The following is a 16,885-nucleotide window of genomic DNA, read 5'->3' on the forward strand; positions in this document are numbered from 1 at the left end:
TATGTAATAATTACAAATAAATTGTACCTTATAATTATTCTAAGCATACAATATATACATTTTCGTATTATTTAAATAAAGTAAATAGTCCCCTTTTGGCTTAATAAACATAAAGAACCTTCCATAAAATATAAATGAACTTAAATAGCATTTAGGCTCTGTTGCATCTGACCAGTCTTCGGAATACAAGTCACTGGTCAATCCCAAATTCTTTCAGATGACATGTATACAGAGTACGAAGGACCATCAAGACAGAATGGGAATACTATCAAGTTTTACTAAAGCTTTAGGAGACCAGTCCGTTAATAGCGGCATCTAGAAGCGGTCTGAAAATCAAACGGGAAGAGACAACTTATTGAATACGAAAACAGACCCCACCCTGCCCAGAAAGGAATACAGCCTCATTGTTCTAATACAGATAAGATAAGAAGGGAGTACTCCAACTCCCACATTCCAACGCTTCAAGGTAAAACACAAGAGTTTTCTTGCGGAAGATACAAGAACAAAGTGTACACATGAGAGAATATTAGCTGCTTTAAACATGACTATGAATTAAGAAAGAACTCTTAAAAATATATGCATTCTCCACAGCTCCTACAATAATATTCGGGGGGGGGAAAAATGAACTAGCCGCGCAACGTATATGCACATTCCGGAGCTTGTGACGGTGAAACAGATGAGGAGCGAATGAGTGGAAAAAAGATATATACTACTAGAAGATTGGGATCTCATCATTGTTGCTACTCTTTATTTGACGCAGCGCTAGTATGTCTAATCAATCATTCTTAAACTCAACAAAAAAAAAAGTAAGGCATGTATAATTTCCGTGTTCACGTACCCGTGGACCGAGTCACATAATTGGCCAATAAAACAGAATTCGCTGTTAAACGCAGAATATCAGGGAAATTGACATAAATGTGAGTGAAATGTTGTCATTGTGAGAAGTAACATTTGTTTGGGAAAATAATGTGTCAATCATCCATAAAGTCAACTGTCCAGTCCTGAACTAAACTAAATGATGTGGAAGACAGTCACTTGAAACAGCAACTAACCTAGGAAGCTAAAGCTAGCAAGAACAATCCATGCACCCACAGCACAAGTCATCTGCTTGTGTTGTTGTGAACGACATCATGGATGTAACATCAATGTACAAACAGTGGTCGCAACTTGAGTTTTTTTTCTTTTCTTTTAACAGCCTCAAGTGACTCGCCTCTTTAGTCGTCAATCTGAGAACATCACAGCACACTTCCCCGCCCTTCACAATAATAGTGACACATCCGGTCTGACTGCGCTAACAAAATAAAGGTTTCAAAAAAGTACCTTACACAAGCATAAGAGTACTTATTGATACATTTGCAAAATTATGTCTTGACCTACAATTAGGTTGCAAAGCGGTGGAAAGTTTCCGGAAATTTACCACGGGAAGTTAAGCTCGGGAAGTTTGGAAATGTTGACCATTTTTTGATTTTTCAAAGTTGGACACCGTCCATCTTATTCTGTAGAATAAGATGAGAAGCTTGTAAAACACTAATGCAATGCCACACACAGATATAAATAGTCAGCTAAACAATTGGAGTAGTCTTTAAAAATATTTTACTGATGGACAAATGAATAGAAATAGGCTAGATGAACAAATTAACACTCAATCAGCATGCTAAATCAAACTATAACCTACATTCTTGTATGACAACATAATGGCTAGCAGAACAGAAGGCAGAGGAAACTACACCTTTTGATTTAGTATTTGCTAGTTGAACTTTAAAGATCACAAAAAAGATCAATTCGGTTCGCTAACGTTGTTAGCATATATGAATGGGATTTAACATCGAGAAAATTAGCATCACGGCTAACGGAGAAATATTTTCGCTTCATTATGAGACTGTGGTGGTACATAAACCTAGCTAGCTAGAGATATTGGCCCCAAAATCATTTAACAAGTACAGGAACAGCTAGCTAGCTAGCTTGAGTGGAAGTCATCCAGTAACAAGCAATTACACCTCTATTAAACTTAAATACCATAGATCAAATATATTTACCCCAGTAATATCATCAACACTTACCTGACTGGATGAAGTCCTTGGGCTCAAATACTAGTGTGGCCTCAATAGCCCTGCTGTAGTGTGTAGCATGCTGGGAATTATCTGCGCATGTGATGGAAGAATGCACAGTGAAGAGTTGAAATTCAACTGAATTTGCATGAAATCGGGTTGTTTTAGCTAATAATCATGCTGCAAGATCTAGCATGTTGCATTCAATGTTTATTCCTATTAATCCCCGTTAATTCCCATGGAAAGTTTCCAACTTTGAATATTCCCTGAATTTTGCAACCCTACCTACAATACTGGTCAGAATTGTCCAATAAATGTGAGGATTTTTGCATTTTAATACATTTTAATTGACACAAAATTCACACACTCTATGGTGGTCACATAAGTGTAAAAGGTAAAATACAGAATTAAAAATAATTAAAAGGGGAAAATTGAATTTTGTTGTTTTTTTTTATATTGTTTTTGTTATTTTAAATGTATTGTTATTGCTATTATTATTTTACTTGTTGTGGTTTACCACAAAAAGTAAAATAATACAAGGCTACCTTTCAGTGGCCTTGTGGTTAGAGTGTCCGCCCTGATATTGGTAGGTTGTGAGTTCAAACCCCGGCCGAGTCATACCAAAGACTAAAAAAATGGGAGTTATTACCTCCCTGCTTGGCACTCAGCATCAAGGGTTGGAATTGGGGGTTAAATCGCCAAAAATGATTCCCGGGTGCGGCCACCGCTGCCAGGGAGTGATCAAGGGTGATGGGTCAAATGCAGAGAATAATTTCGCCACACCTAGTGTGTGTGTGTGACCATCATTGGTACTTTGACTTTAACTTTATTCGGTACTAATTTATATCCCTTTACTTTAATACTCATGTTTTCAATGTAATGAATAATCGTGTAATTAATCATGATTACAATATCAATCAAAAATAATTGTAAATTATTATTTTTGCCATAATAGTCCAGCCTTAATGTAGGTGCATGTATATCGTGATTGTTATTTTTTTACACATTGGCTCAGGCTTATTTTTTAGACATCATCATCAGCACGACATCCAGGACCCATATGATAGCGATAGTAATATCGTACTGTTTGTTGTTGTCCACACATGCAACTTGAGACTAATATTGCATGTCGTCCTACAGCCCAGAGACGGAGAGCCCGTGGTGAGCGTTCTGTCTGAGGGTCCCATCCACGTGAAGGACAGTCACTTCTCCAGGCCACGGGGAAGCTCTGACCTGCTTCGAGCTCCCAGCCGCTTCCCGGTGCCCCAAAGCAGAGTGGTGCTACGGGAGATCTCCGTGGTGTGGCATCTGTATGGCGGGAAGGACTTTGGCGCCAAGCCCTCGTTGATACACGGCCAACATGCAAATAGGTAACACCGTTGGCGTTAACGCACCTTTTTGTGCCTTTTTATGCATTGAAATCAGAAAGGACGCGCATTTCCGGAAGTCCACGCAGTCCCTGGGACGCAGATTTATTTATTCTTTTTACCGACCCTGCCTTCTCCGGGTTGCTTGTTGTTTTTAATCGATTATCGCTTTCCGCCGGTGTTTGAATAGAATAGAAAGTACTTTATTGATCCCTGGGGGAAATTTAGCACCACAGTTCGCTCACAATAGACAATAAACACTTAGGTATTTTTTACATGTGAATGATATAAATACAGTCTATTATACAGCATTATTCACATGTGAATAATATAAATACAGTATTATACAGCATTATTCACATGTGAATAATATAAATAGTCTATTATACAGCATTATTCACATGTGAATAATATAAATACAGTATTATACAGCATTATTCACATGTGAATAATATAAATACAATCTATTATACAGCATTATTCACATGTGAATTATATAAATACAGTCTTATTATACAGCATTATTCACATGTGAATAGTATAAATACAGTATTATACAGCATTATTCACATGTGAATAATATACAGGACTGTCTCAGAAAATTAGAATATTGTGATAAAGTCCTTTATTTTCTGTAATGCAACTAAAAACATGAAAATGTCATACATTCTGGATTCATTACACATCAACTGAAATATTGCACGCCTTTTATTATTTTAATATTGCTGATTATGGCATACAGCTTAAGAAAACTCAAAAATCCTATCTAAAAAAATTTGAATATGTCCTCATACCAAGTAAAAAAAAAAAAAGATTTATAACAGCAAAACAAAATCAAACATTTGAAAATGTCAATTAGCGCACTCACTACTTGGTTGGGAATCATTTTGCACGGATTACTGCATCAATGCGGCGTGGCATGGAGGCAATCAGCCTGTGGCATTGCTGAGGTGTTATGGATGCTCAGGATGCTTCAATAGCGGCCTTTAGCTCATTTGCATTATTGGGTCTGGTGTCTTTCAGCTTCTTCTTCACAATACCCCACAAATTCTCTATGGGATTCAGGTCAGGGGAGTTGGCAGGCCAATCGAGGACAGTAATGCCATGGTCAGTACACCAGTTACTGGTGGTTTTGGCACTGTGGGCAGGTGCCAGATCATGCTGGAAAATGAAATCATCATCTCCATAGAGCTTTTCAACAAATGGAAGCATGTAGTGCTCTAAAATCTCTTGGTACACAGCTGCATTGACTCTGGAAAGAAGCACTGGACAGTTGCAGAGTGGTCCAGAGTCCTGTTTTCAGACCAAAGCAAGTTTTGTAGTTCGTTAGGAAGTCAAGGCGCTAGAGTCTGGAGGAAGGCTGAAGAGGAGCAAAATCCAAGTTGCTTGAAATCCAGTGTGAAGTTCCCACAGTCAGCAATGGTTTGGGGAGCCATGTTAGCTGCTGGTGTTGGTCCACTGTGTTTCATCAAGTCCAGAGTCAATGCAGCTGTGTACCAAATGATTTTAGAGCACTACATGCTTCCATCTGTTGAAAAGCTCTATGGAGATGATGATTTCATTTTCCAGCATGATATGGCACCTGCCCACAGTGCATGAACATCACCTTGTTCAAAGAACAAAACCAACACAGTGCATGAACTCACAACAAATTACACACCAGCAAATCAGTGTGACTTCTGCTGTTGCCGTATCCACAATACGCCGATAGGGAGAAGTTTTTATTCACACGATGAGTCGGGTGTGTCTTGACCTCCGCCGAACCCCTGAGGCCGACTCACCGAACCCCTAGGGTTCGATCGAACCCAGGTTAAGAACCACTGTTGTAAGGGGAGAGGGGGTCGTAAACAGCTGTTGCCCTCGGTCACAAAAGAGTTCAAAGAAAAGATGCCTGGAGCTTGCATCAGGTCCTGCTTCCTCTCCGCTTTGTAGATCTCGGGTCAAGACAAGATCTTCCTGTGGATCACAATAGATCAAAGAAACCGACACCTTAATGTCGCTTCCCATCGTACACAGTGGAGTTTTACAAGCCTTTTGCTTGGTAATACCAAAGACAGCTTTTGTCCTCTCGCCGGGAACTCCATCCATCCATTTTCTACCGCTTATTCATACAATTATTCTGACAGAATGTGAGTTATAACAGGATAATGCCTACATTTATCATTTGTTTTCAAAACGGTTACAAAAAAGTGGGACCCTAAAAATGTACCATGGGACCCCATTTTTATGACTTGACGGGGTCCCTGGGACCCCATTTTGAAAATTCCTAGCACCAACACTGGGTAAGACCACGCAAATATCTGAAGTTCAACTCAGATGTTGCTTGTGTTATTTGATTTATTGCCTTACATTCCTACTCCTTCCAGGGGTAGATCCGTCCCATCTGGTGCCCGAGGATCCCCGTCCCGCTCTGTCGGTTCCGCTCGTCCACAGAACTCCTGGAGGTGGGCTGGAGGTAGCGGCCGTCAGCACAGCCTCCTCATGGAGATCCAACTCACCAAGGTGTGTGTGACAATGTTTTTGGTCAACAAACAAAATACATCTTTATAACATCAGCTGTTATTATTCCTGTCCCCAGGTGTCCTTCCAGCATGAATCCTACCAGGTGGCGGTGGCGGGACAAGACGCGTCTCTGTCCGTGGGTGTGGGCCCGGGCGGGGAGCAGCCTCTCTCCAGGCAGGTGTTCATTGTCCAGGAGCTAGAGATCCGCGACCGTCTGGCCTCCTCGCAAATCAATAAGTTCTTATACCTCTACACGAGCGAGAGCATGCCCCGGCGAGCCCACTCAAACATGGTGAGCCTGCAGGAAGACGTCCAGTCATCAACCTATCACATGCCGTCTGATAACACACAAACATTTTTGCTTTGTATTAGTTGACCATAAAAGCCCTGCAGGTGTGTCCTGAGTCTGGTCTTGGTGGTCCTGAGTGTTGTCTCCGGGTCAGCCTGCTGCCACTCAGACTTAACATCGATCAGGTACATCAGAGAGCTACTTTCTCCTTGACTTTTTATTCGCAGCCTCAGTTTAAAATGTAAATAAAGTGTAACATAGCAGCTGAACTAGCACAGTCTTTTGGAATTATTGAAATAAGATAAGTGGTTAATTAGTCATACTTAAGTCCCACAGTGTAACAATAAAATCATCTCCAAAAAGCTTAAAATATTTACTTACAGTATATGCTGGTATTATGTTATATTTGGATCAGTCCACTGAATCGATGCACATTGCTTTTAAAAACACTTACAAATAAACTTAAATTTCTGTGTTTTTTTTCAACTCTCAATCTGATAAAACACATATTGAACGACTGAATATGTGTATTGGCCTACCTCAGGCGACTTTATTTATTTTCCTAAGCTGAAGATGACTCCTGAGTAACGGGTGAGTTTTATCATAGAACTAGCATGGAATGAAATGTAGCCAAATGGCATTTATGCTTATCTGTTTACACTACGTGATTCCACAAAAAAAAATCACTAATCCATTTCCCATACCGTTTATCCTCAATTGGGTCACAGTTAAGCTGGAGCCTATCCCAGCTGACCTTGGGTGAGCGGCGTGGTACACCCTAGAGTGGTCGCAAGCCAATCGCAGGGAACATATAGGCCAACACACTCATGATCCCACCTATGGACAATGTTTTCTCCAATTAATAGAATATAATAGAAAGTACTTTATCAATCCCTGGGGGAAATTCAGCACCACAGTTCGCTCACAATAAACAATAAACATTTAGGTATTTTTTACATGTGAATGATATAAATACAGTCTATTATACAGCATCATTCACGTGTGAATAATATAAATACAGTCTATTATACAGCATTATTCACGTGAATAATATAAATACAGTCTATTATACAGCATTATTCACATGTGAATAATATAAATACAGTCTATTATACAGCATTATTCACATGTGAATAATATAAATACAGTCTATTATACATTCAAGTACAGTCAAAAAAGAACATTTGCATTATACAGTCTGATGGCTGTCGGTATGAAGGACCCAGTTAACCCAGTCCTTTTCAGATAGTACGATACCAGGGGGCGTGTGTGACCTTTTTTGCCGTACTAGAATATGACGAAGCCTATGAGGCGCCTGGCTTCACTGTAACTATGGTGGCAGACGAGGAAAGGCTGGTGTGTTGTTTTCTTTTATGTTAATAAGGATACAATGTCATGCAGAGGTGTACTTATAACCATTTTATAGACAAATGATACTATTTCTAGTCGTGGGGAGGGTGCAAAAACAGAAAATTGAGAAACACTGAATTAACCTAAGAAAAGTAGTTTATGTAACTTTGATGAGATTGTATATTATATTTGGTATGACCTTTTCCTTGCATTCCCTGCACATCTTAACCAACTTTTCGTCTTGTCCATCTTCTGTCCAGGATGCGCTATTCTTCTTGAAGGACTTTTTCAGCAACCTAGCCTACTCTGTTCATCCCTACCTGCCTCTGGACCCTGCAGCTGAAGGTCAAGTGCAGCCACTGAGCCTGTTCACAGTAACCAGGGTCTTCATACTGCTGCGTGTCTTTTGTCCATCCAGTGAAAGCAGACCTCTCCCAGAAGGCTTCAGAAGAGACCGAGTCAGCTGGCGGTCTAGGCCTCGACCTCATGGCGTCAGTAGAAACCACTCACAGTGAGCAGAGCTCCTCCTCAGCTGGCTCCGCCTCCTCTTCCGAGCAGCCAATCTACTTCCGGTATTAACGAAGCGGCAGTCTCTTGTGATACGTCATGCATGACTCTTCTCTTTGACAAATAGCTCATCCGTGTCTTTCCTTAGCGAGTTTCGGTTCATCTCTGAAGTGCCTATCTGGCTGGACTATCAAGGCAAACACGTGGTCATTGATCAGGTGAGCCAGTAGTGGTGTGGTTACGGTAATCATTGGTGTTCACAAACATTATCTGCTTTCACTCCAGGGAACTTTTGCAGGGATTCTGATTGGCCTGGCCCAGTTGAATTGTTCTGAGCTGAAGCTGAAGAGTCTGTGCTGTCGACACGGGTAGAAACACTCACTTTGCGTAGTTTTGCAGCCCGGGTGGTAGTTCTCTAAGTGCTTCCTCTGCTTGCCCAGCCTGCTCGGTGTTGACAAAGTGATCCAATACGCCGTCACCGAGTGGCTGACTGACATCAGGAAGAATCAGCTGCCGGGCATCCTGGGAGGGGTTGGCCCCATGCACTCTGTGGTCCAGCTGTGTGAGTGCACATTGTTGGCCTTTATCGCTCACGTTTTAGGTCGACGTGGCTCATTCTTTGTTGTTCTCGCCAGTCCACGGGGTGAGGGATCTTTTCTGGTTGCCCATCGAGCAGTACAGGAAAGATGGGCGCATTATCCGAGGCCTCCAGCGGGGGGCAGCATCCTTTGGCACCTCAACAGCATCAGCGGCACTGGAGCTTAGTAACAGGCTGGTGCAGGCAATTCAGGTATTTCACAAAATACAGTAGATACACACCTTTTTTTTTCCAGTTGCGCATTTTATGTCTCCGCTCCACAGTAAACGCATCTTATTCATCATAAATCAGTATTAATAAACAAGTGTAACATGATCATTAAGCATACACATGGTTGTACTGTAATGATTAGTGCTAACAAAAGTGTAACCAGTAGGTGTCAGTATAACATCAGATCTAATATCCATACAGTGCATGTTAAGACAAGCACAAAGGAAGAAGAAGTGTTTTTGTAATTCATTTAGAATAGAATACATCAGTATTGGTTTGGATAAAGCCAATGACTGCATCTGTGCTTCCTGCCGATTGGCTGCTAATGCTTCATAATCATTGTCATCATCATAAGGCACAGCAAATATTATCATCACTCTTTAGTGGGGGAGTACCTATACCAGACCTGGGCAAAATAAGGCCCGTGGGCCACATAGGGCCAATTCAGATTTTCAATCCGGCCCGTCGGACGTTCTTACATAATTTTTTTAGATCTTTAACATCAAAACTGTAGCCGCCATTATGATGTGCAGTGCTGTTTTTTAAATGACCGTCAGTATTGAACTATAGAAAGTGTTTCAATGGGTGAAATCTGTGCTTTTGAGTGTTACAGGAGTTAATACGGTAGTCAACGTCACAGCAGCTCAGATCAGGAACAAATCAGAGTGGGCGGGGTTTGTTTTCACAGCAGCCAGCCTGAAAACGCGTGTGTCAGGAACAGATGCGGAAGCACATTTTTACACAAAGTTATGCATAAAAGTGATATTTTATCATATTGTATGTGTTTTTTACACTTTACATTCATATTTTGCTGTTTGTTGTGTTTTGCTTGATTGTAAAAGATACACAACTATAGAGGAACTGGTCTGAGAAGTAAAATATGTTCATATGTTGTTAATATTCAGTGTTTTATTGTTCATAGTTAATATTGTAAATCCCACTTTCTTTATTTTCATGTACATTTTGGGTGTCCCATTCAGTAAAAAACTGTAAAATTCCATTCTGTTTTTTGAGGTGGTCTGTCATGACTTTTTTTAGAATTCTATCGGACATTGTGACTTTTGGTATTAGTTACTTAGATATTATTACTTTGAACTGTTTTATATTTTAATTTTTTTTATCCTGTAAAGCGTCTTTGAGTACTCTGAAAAGCGCCATACAAAATAAAATTTATTATTATTATTATTATTATTATTATTATTAGTGTTCCTGAAAAAAAGGGACCCAAACACACATACTGTACAGCAGATTTTTACAGCTAAACGTGTATATATAATTCATACACACATACACATTGGCCCCTCCAGACACATTTTTTTTCTCTCAATGTGGCCCCCCGAGTCAAAATATTTGCCCAGCTCTGACAAATTCTTTTTTTCTTTAAATGCAAGTGTGAGGGACATGTAGGGTTAAAAGCAGCGCTGTTCAACTGGAGGCACTAGGAATGACACCATACCTAGTTCAGTTCAAAACTTGGGAGACTAACACATTTGTAGCAAGTTTCTAAAACCACTAGAGTGCTCCTGTCGCACAGAGGAATGTACAAGTATAAGTGTAAACACATTGACAGATCTATGCATTGACATTTTAACCTTGCTCGCAGACATACAACACTGGGATGCAAACTTGGGATTTGCATAACTGAGGCGTTCCTGGGGGAAATTCAGCACCACAGTTCACTCACAATAAACACTTAGGTATTTTTTACATGTGACTACCGGTAATATAAATACAGTCTATTATACAGCATTATTCACATGTGAATAGTATAAATACAGTCTATTATACAGCATTATTCACATGTGATTAATGTCTATTATACAGCATTATTTACATGTGAAGAATATAAATACAGTCTATTATACAGCATTATTCACATGTGAATAGTATAAATACAGTCTATTATACCGCATTATTCACATGTGAATAATGTCTATTATACAGCATTATTTACATGTGAATAATATAAATACAGTCTATTATACAGCATTATTCACATGTGAATAATATAATATAAATACAGTCTATTATACAGTATTATTCACATGTGAATAATATAGTCTATTATACAGCATTATTCACATGTGAATAATATAAATACAGTCTATTATACAGCATTATTCACATGTGAATAATATAAATACAGTCTATTATACAGCAGCACCCCTTAAGTCCTCTCCATTTTGGTAGTTTCATTCTTTTTTCGTAATGTGATTTATGTAACTAAGGTGTTGCTGTAGCTTGTTTACTTCAGATGCAGTCAGTAGTCATTTATTCAACTTGTTTAGTAATACTAGTAGTATTCAAGGTTCCATTTTAGGTCCTCTCTCTCGCATCATTTGGGTTTTTCAACTCGTGGCCCTTGTGTTCAGTTCAGAAATCTCTTGGGAGACTCACATTTTTGCAGCAGATTCTTAAAACACTGCTGTCATAGAATTGATCTTTGACGAGCTTTTTTGCAAAAGGTTCTTAAAACACAGCCGAGCGCTCCTGTAATTCTGACAAAATAAATAGACCAAACTCAAATGTCTACTGTAGAGGACGCTGGTTCTCCGGAACATACTAAATAAGACTAATAGTGAAGAAGTCCGGCCTCAAAACCATTTAGTTGATTATCCTTGATTCAGAGGGTCTAAATAGACATTTGTGGGGCTTTCTATGTGTGCGTTCATTTTTAGCTTTAGTTCAGTGTTTGCTGGGGGTCTTGGAATGTAACTCCAGCCTGCATGACACCATGAAATAGCCTGTTTATTACTAGGCTGGGATGTGTAGTCACAGTCACCGAACACATGTTTCCAATCCAACTTCAATTAATAAAGTCGCCTCCTTTGAAGTTTGCCACTGTGCTCCGTTTGCAGGCCACAGCCGAGACAGTATACGACATCCTGTCCCCGACACCCCCGCTTCATCGTTTTGCCATCACTGAAGGCCGGGCCCCTTCCAGTCGGCCCCGAAGAGCTGCCCAGCCCGCCGACCTTCGAGAGGGTGTGGCCAAGGCATACGACACCGTCAGAGAGGTCAGTCTGCTTTTGTGCTTTCTTTAGATCCTGCTAATATGTTGGATAGTTGAACCTCATTCATTATGGTTGAAAAGATTTAGAAGACATGACAAGACAGATATCCTCAAAGCTTTATATTTATCAGACAGAGTCGATGACTTACGGACAATTAGCTGCTTATGCAAATATGTTTTGCTTGATGGCAGCCATGGTTTTCAAACAATCTTGATCAAACTTTGTGTGGAAAGGTGTGTACTAAATGTTGTGGTGATTCATCTAAACACCCTAATGCTACAGTAACAGAGTAAAGGGGATAAACCAGAACTGGGCAAATTAAGGCCCGTTAAGCTTTTCAATCTGGCCCGCCAGACATTCCCAAATCATTTTTTTTAGATGTTTAAGATGTAAAGTGTAGCTGCCTTTATGATGTGCAGTGATGTTTTCTAATGACCGTAAGTCTACAACTATACAAAGTATTTCAATGGTTGGAATCTGCATGATATACTAGTTACTATGGTCATCTAATTAGCTACTATGGTCATCTAATTAGCTACTATGGTCATCTAATTAGTTACTATGGTCATCTAATTCGCTACTATGGTCATCTAATTCGCTACTATGGTCATCTAATTAGTTACTATGGTCATCTAATTAGCTACTATGGTCATCTAATTAGCTACTATGGTCATCTAATTAGCTACTATGGTCATTTAATTAGCTACTATGGTCATCTAATGAGTTACTATAGTCATCTAATTAGCTACTATGGCCATCTAATTAGCTACTATGGTCATCTCATTAGTTACTATGGTCATCTAATTAGCTACTATGGTCATCTAATGAGTTACTATGGTCATCTAATTAGTTACTATGGCCATCTAAGTCACAGCAGCTCAGACGAGGCACCAAGCATTGTGGGTGGGGAGTGTTTCCACAGATTGTTTCCAGAGCCTGAAATGTGGGTGTCAGGGACAGACGCGGAAGGAGATTTTTACAACAAATTTGTAAAGCTTAGTGATGTATCAGATATATCGGATTGTAGGTGGGTTTATTTTTTACCCTCCGCGTTCATATTTCGCTGTTTGTTGCATTTTGTTTTGTTCGCTTGATTGTAAAATATGTGGATGGAGAGGGTGAGTGACGTTCATATGTTGTCAATATTCAGTGTTTTATCCTTCATAGTTCATATTATACGATTCTTTATTTTCATGTACATTCTGGGTGTCTCAGTCAGTAAAAAAAAATCAAAATTCCATTCCGTTTTTTAAGGCGGTCTGTCATAACGTTTTTAGCATTCAATCAGACATTATTGTGAGGTTTTGTATTAGTGTTCCTAAAAATAGACACGTTTTTTTCTCTAAATTTGGCCCCCTGAGTCAAAATAATTGCCCAGGCCTGGGATAAACTCTGAGGTGTATTAACAACGCCACCATGTTGTCAAAATAGAACAAATTTCAGCGATATTACGGAGATGAAAGAAGGCCGTTTTAGTAACACTCTTAATGTGTGACTCAAACGAGAGAGTTGGGTTGAAGATAATACCCAGATTCTTTACCAAGTCGCCTTGTGTAATTGTTTGGTTGTCACATGTTAAGGTGGTATTATTAAATAAGTGTATAATTGTTTGGTTGTCAAATGTTAAGGTGGTATTATTAAATAGGTGTATAATTGTTTGGTTGACAAATGTTAAGGTGGTATTATTAAAAAGGTGTATAATTGTTTGGTTGTCAAATGTTAAGGTGGTATTATTGAATAGGTGTGTAATTGTTTGGTTGTCAAATGTTAAGGTGGTATTATTAAATAGGTGTATAATTGTTTGGTTGTCTAATGTTAAGGTGGTATTATTAAATAAGTGTGTAATTGTTCGGTTGTCAAATGTTAAGGTGGTATTATTAAATAAGTGTGTAATTGGTTGTCAAATGTTAAGGTGGTATTATTAAATAAGTGTGTAATTGTTTGTTTGTCAAATGTTAAGGTGGTATTATTAAATAGGTGTATAATTGTTTGGTTGTCAAATGTTAAGGTGGTATTATTAAATATGTGTGTAATTGTTTGGTTGTCAAATGTTAAGGTGGTATTATTAAATATGTGTATAATTGTTTGGTTGTCAAATGTTAAGGTGGTATTATTAAATAGGTGAATAATTGTTTGGTTGTCAAATGTTAAGGTGGTATTATTAAATAAGTGTGTAATTGTTTGGTTGTCAAATGTTAAGGTGGTATTATTAAATAAGTGTGTAATTGTTTGGTTGTCAAATGTTACGGTGGTATTATTAAGTAGGTGTATAATTGTTTGGTTGTCAAATGTTAAGGTGGTATTATTAGATAGGTGAATAATTGTTTGGTTGTCAAATGTTAAGGTGGTATTATTAAATAGGTGTGTGATTGGTTGTCACATTACAAGGTGGTATTATTAAATAGGTGTATAATTGTTTGGTTGTCAAATGTTAAGGTGGTATTATTAAATAGATGTATGATTGTTTGGTTGTCAAATGTTAAGGTGGTATTATTAAATAGGTGTGTAATTGTTTGGTTGTTAAATGTTAAGGTAGTATTATTAAAAAGGTGTGTAATTGTTTGGTTGTCAAATGTTAAGGTGGTATTATTAAATAAGTGTATAATGTTTGGTTGTCAAATGTTAAGGGGGTATTATTAAAAAAGGTGTATAATTGTTTGGTTGTGAAATGTTAAGGTGGTATTATTAAATAAGTGTATAATTGTTTGGTTGTGAAATGTTAAGGTGGTATTATTAAATAAGTGTATAATTGTTTGGTTGTGAAATGTTAAGGTGGTATTATTAAATAGGTGTATAAGCGTTTGGTTGTCAAATCTTAAGGTGGTATTATTAAATAGGTGACGGTGTCTAGCAGGACCGATAATCAGCATTTCCGTTTTCTTGGCGTTGAGTTGCAAAAAGATGGCGGCCCTGTTCTGTGGCGGCTATGTTTCGCTGCCGTTACGCATCCAGTGGAAATCCAGAGTTAGCTTACACAAAAACATTCCCTTTTTTTTTTTATGTACCTGTTTACTCTGTTTGCTGTGCTGCTGTTGCCACCATTGTTGCTATTGGAACCTCAATTTCCCTGAGAGCGACACACAACCATTCGTATTCTTCTTCTTCTATCAATGTCTGCTGTTTGTCCTGCGCAGGGAGTGATTGACACAGCTCAGACCCTCTGCGACGTGGCGTCCCGCGGCCACGAGCAGAAGGGTCTCCCCGGCGCCGTGGGCGGCGTCCTGCGGCAGATCCCGCCCACCGTGGTCCGGCCCTTGATCGTGGCCTCGGAAGCCACCTCCAATCTGCTCGGCGGCATGCGCAACCAGATCAAACCGGATGCACGGAAGGAGGACTTCCTCAAGTGGCGAACGGACGACTGCCAAGAATGAGGACTTTTTATGTGAGGACGTGAGCGTGTGCCAGAATGCAAGGTTCAAATGTGTTGCTGTTTTTTTCAGTTTGAGCAAAAATGACTAACACCTACTGCATTTACTGATGGCCAGTGTTATGTATGTAGGTTCTTGATTCATGTATGCAGCAGCAGAAACTCTGTGAGTTTCCCCCCCTCAGTATTACGCAGATTTTTCTCACTGTTGGTTTAGCATGCAAACATATCGCCGTCATGATTGCCTGGCCTTTTTTTTTTCTTTTTTTTTTCAAGCCATCCACAATTTTGTTTTCTTCTTCAGTGGCATTTCAGGCACACCATCACCCAGTTTCAAAGTGCACAGGGAAGTGGACTTTTAATCAAAAGTGAAGAAAACATGAGATTCCCTGTCACTCGTCACTTCCGTCTTGTTTTGTTTGGCGTTCATGTGTGCCATACGGCGAGCACAGTGCTTTTTTACTTTTGTTTTGACCGTAGTAGCTTTTGTTGCCTTTTTTCTTAATTCTGCAGTCATCTTTAATTTGCTTGACTGAATAGAGACACTTCAAGACTCTTAATCGTGTTCAAAAAATCAAGCCAGACTTAAATTGTCTCTCTCCTGCACATCTGTGATTTCTGCAAACGTTCCTAGTCTGTCATCTATCAAGGGTTAAGAACTCTTGTTTATCGCCCCTTTCTTTACTTGCCTTCCTGCATTTGTATTCACTTTTATTTACTTTTTTTAAATTGACATTGTACGTTATATTTGTTTTCAAGCTAAGAGTTGGTGGGATGTGAATGTAGTGACCATTGGAGGGTGAGGAGTCGGTGGTTATACAAAAAAAAAAAGGTTTTACATTTTTATCTCCACTTTGTTTAATACATGTGAGGTTATCTGTGTGTTAGCGAGAAGGTGTGCGCGCCTGATGCATGTCTGTGAGGGTGAAAGGTCGATGCCTGTAATTAGTATTTACAATATCATGAAACGTGTGAATGACCTGTATATTACAAAACAATGAATATATGAAAATTAAAAAAAACTTAGTTAAAACTACCGTGTGCTTTGATTATGTGTTTATATCATAGTACTTTTAGGTATGGTTACAAATTAAGTACATGAAAATTAGAGATGTCCGATAATATCGGCCGATAAATGCTTTAAAATGTAATATCGGAAATTATTGGTATCTTTTTTTTTTTAAATTAATTGGTATCGTTTTTTGTTTTTTTTTAATTAAATGAACATAAAAAACACAAGATACACTTACAATTAGTGCACCAACCCAAAAAACCTCCCTCCCCCATTTACACTCATTCACACAAAAGGGTTGTTTATTTCTGTTATTAATATTCTGGTTCCTACATTATATATCAATATATATCAATACAGTCTGCGAGGGATACAGTCCGTAAGCACACATGATTGTGCGTGCTGCTGGTCCACTAATAGTACTAACCTTTAACAGTTCATTTTACTCATTTTCATTCATTACTAGTTTCTATGTAACTGTTTTTATATTGTTTTACTTTCTTTTTTATTCAAGAAAATGTTTTTAATTTTTTTATCTTATTTTATTTTATTTTATTTTTTTTAAAGGACCTTTTCGTCACCATACCTGGTTGTCCAAATTAGGCATAATAATGTGTTAAT

At 38.7% G+C, this 16,885-nt stretch overlaps 1 protein-coding gene across 1 annotated transcript in view; it reads left to right on the top strand.

Annotated features, from left to right (window-relative positions):
* The window catches only part of atg2a (autophagy related 2A), a 66,808-nt gene extending 50,520 nt beyond the window's left edge, over window positions 1–16,288 (top strand). The window contains exons 31-42 of the mRNA XM_061930521.2: window positions 3,189–3,418; window positions 5,782–5,917; window positions 5,994–6,209; window positions 6,290–6,391; window positions 7,817–7,901; window positions 7,975–8,128; window positions 8,212–8,281; window positions 8,349–8,431; window positions 8,504–8,625; window positions 8,699–8,853; window positions 11,730–11,888; window positions 15,020–16,288. Of these exons, the coding sequence (XP_061786505.1) occupies window positions 3,189–3,418; window positions 5,782–5,917; window positions 5,994–6,209; window positions 6,290–6,391; window positions 7,817–7,901; window positions 7,975–8,128; window positions 8,212–8,281; window positions 8,349–8,431; window positions 8,504–8,625; window positions 8,699–8,853; window positions 11,730–11,888; window positions 15,020–15,256 (1,749 nt within the window). The 3' untranslated portion in view covers window positions 15,257–16,288. The remainder of the gene's footprint in view (window positions 1–3,188; window positions 3,419–5,781; window positions 5,918–5,993; window positions 6,210–6,289; window positions 6,392–7,816; window positions 7,902–7,974; window positions 8,129–8,211; window positions 8,282–8,348; window positions 8,432–8,503; window positions 8,626–8,698; window positions 8,854–11,729; window positions 11,889–15,019) is intronic.
* The last annotated feature ends 597 nt before the right edge of the window (window positions 16,289–16,885 follow it).

The sequence above is a fragment of the Nerophis lumbriciformis genome, linkage group LG36, assembly GCF_033978685.3.
Source record: "Nerophis lumbriciformis linkage group LG36, RoL_Nlum_v2.1, whole genome shotgun sequence".
NCBI lineage: Eukaryota > Metazoa > Chordata > Actinopteri > Syngnathiformes > Syngnathidae > Nerophis > Nerophis lumbriciformis.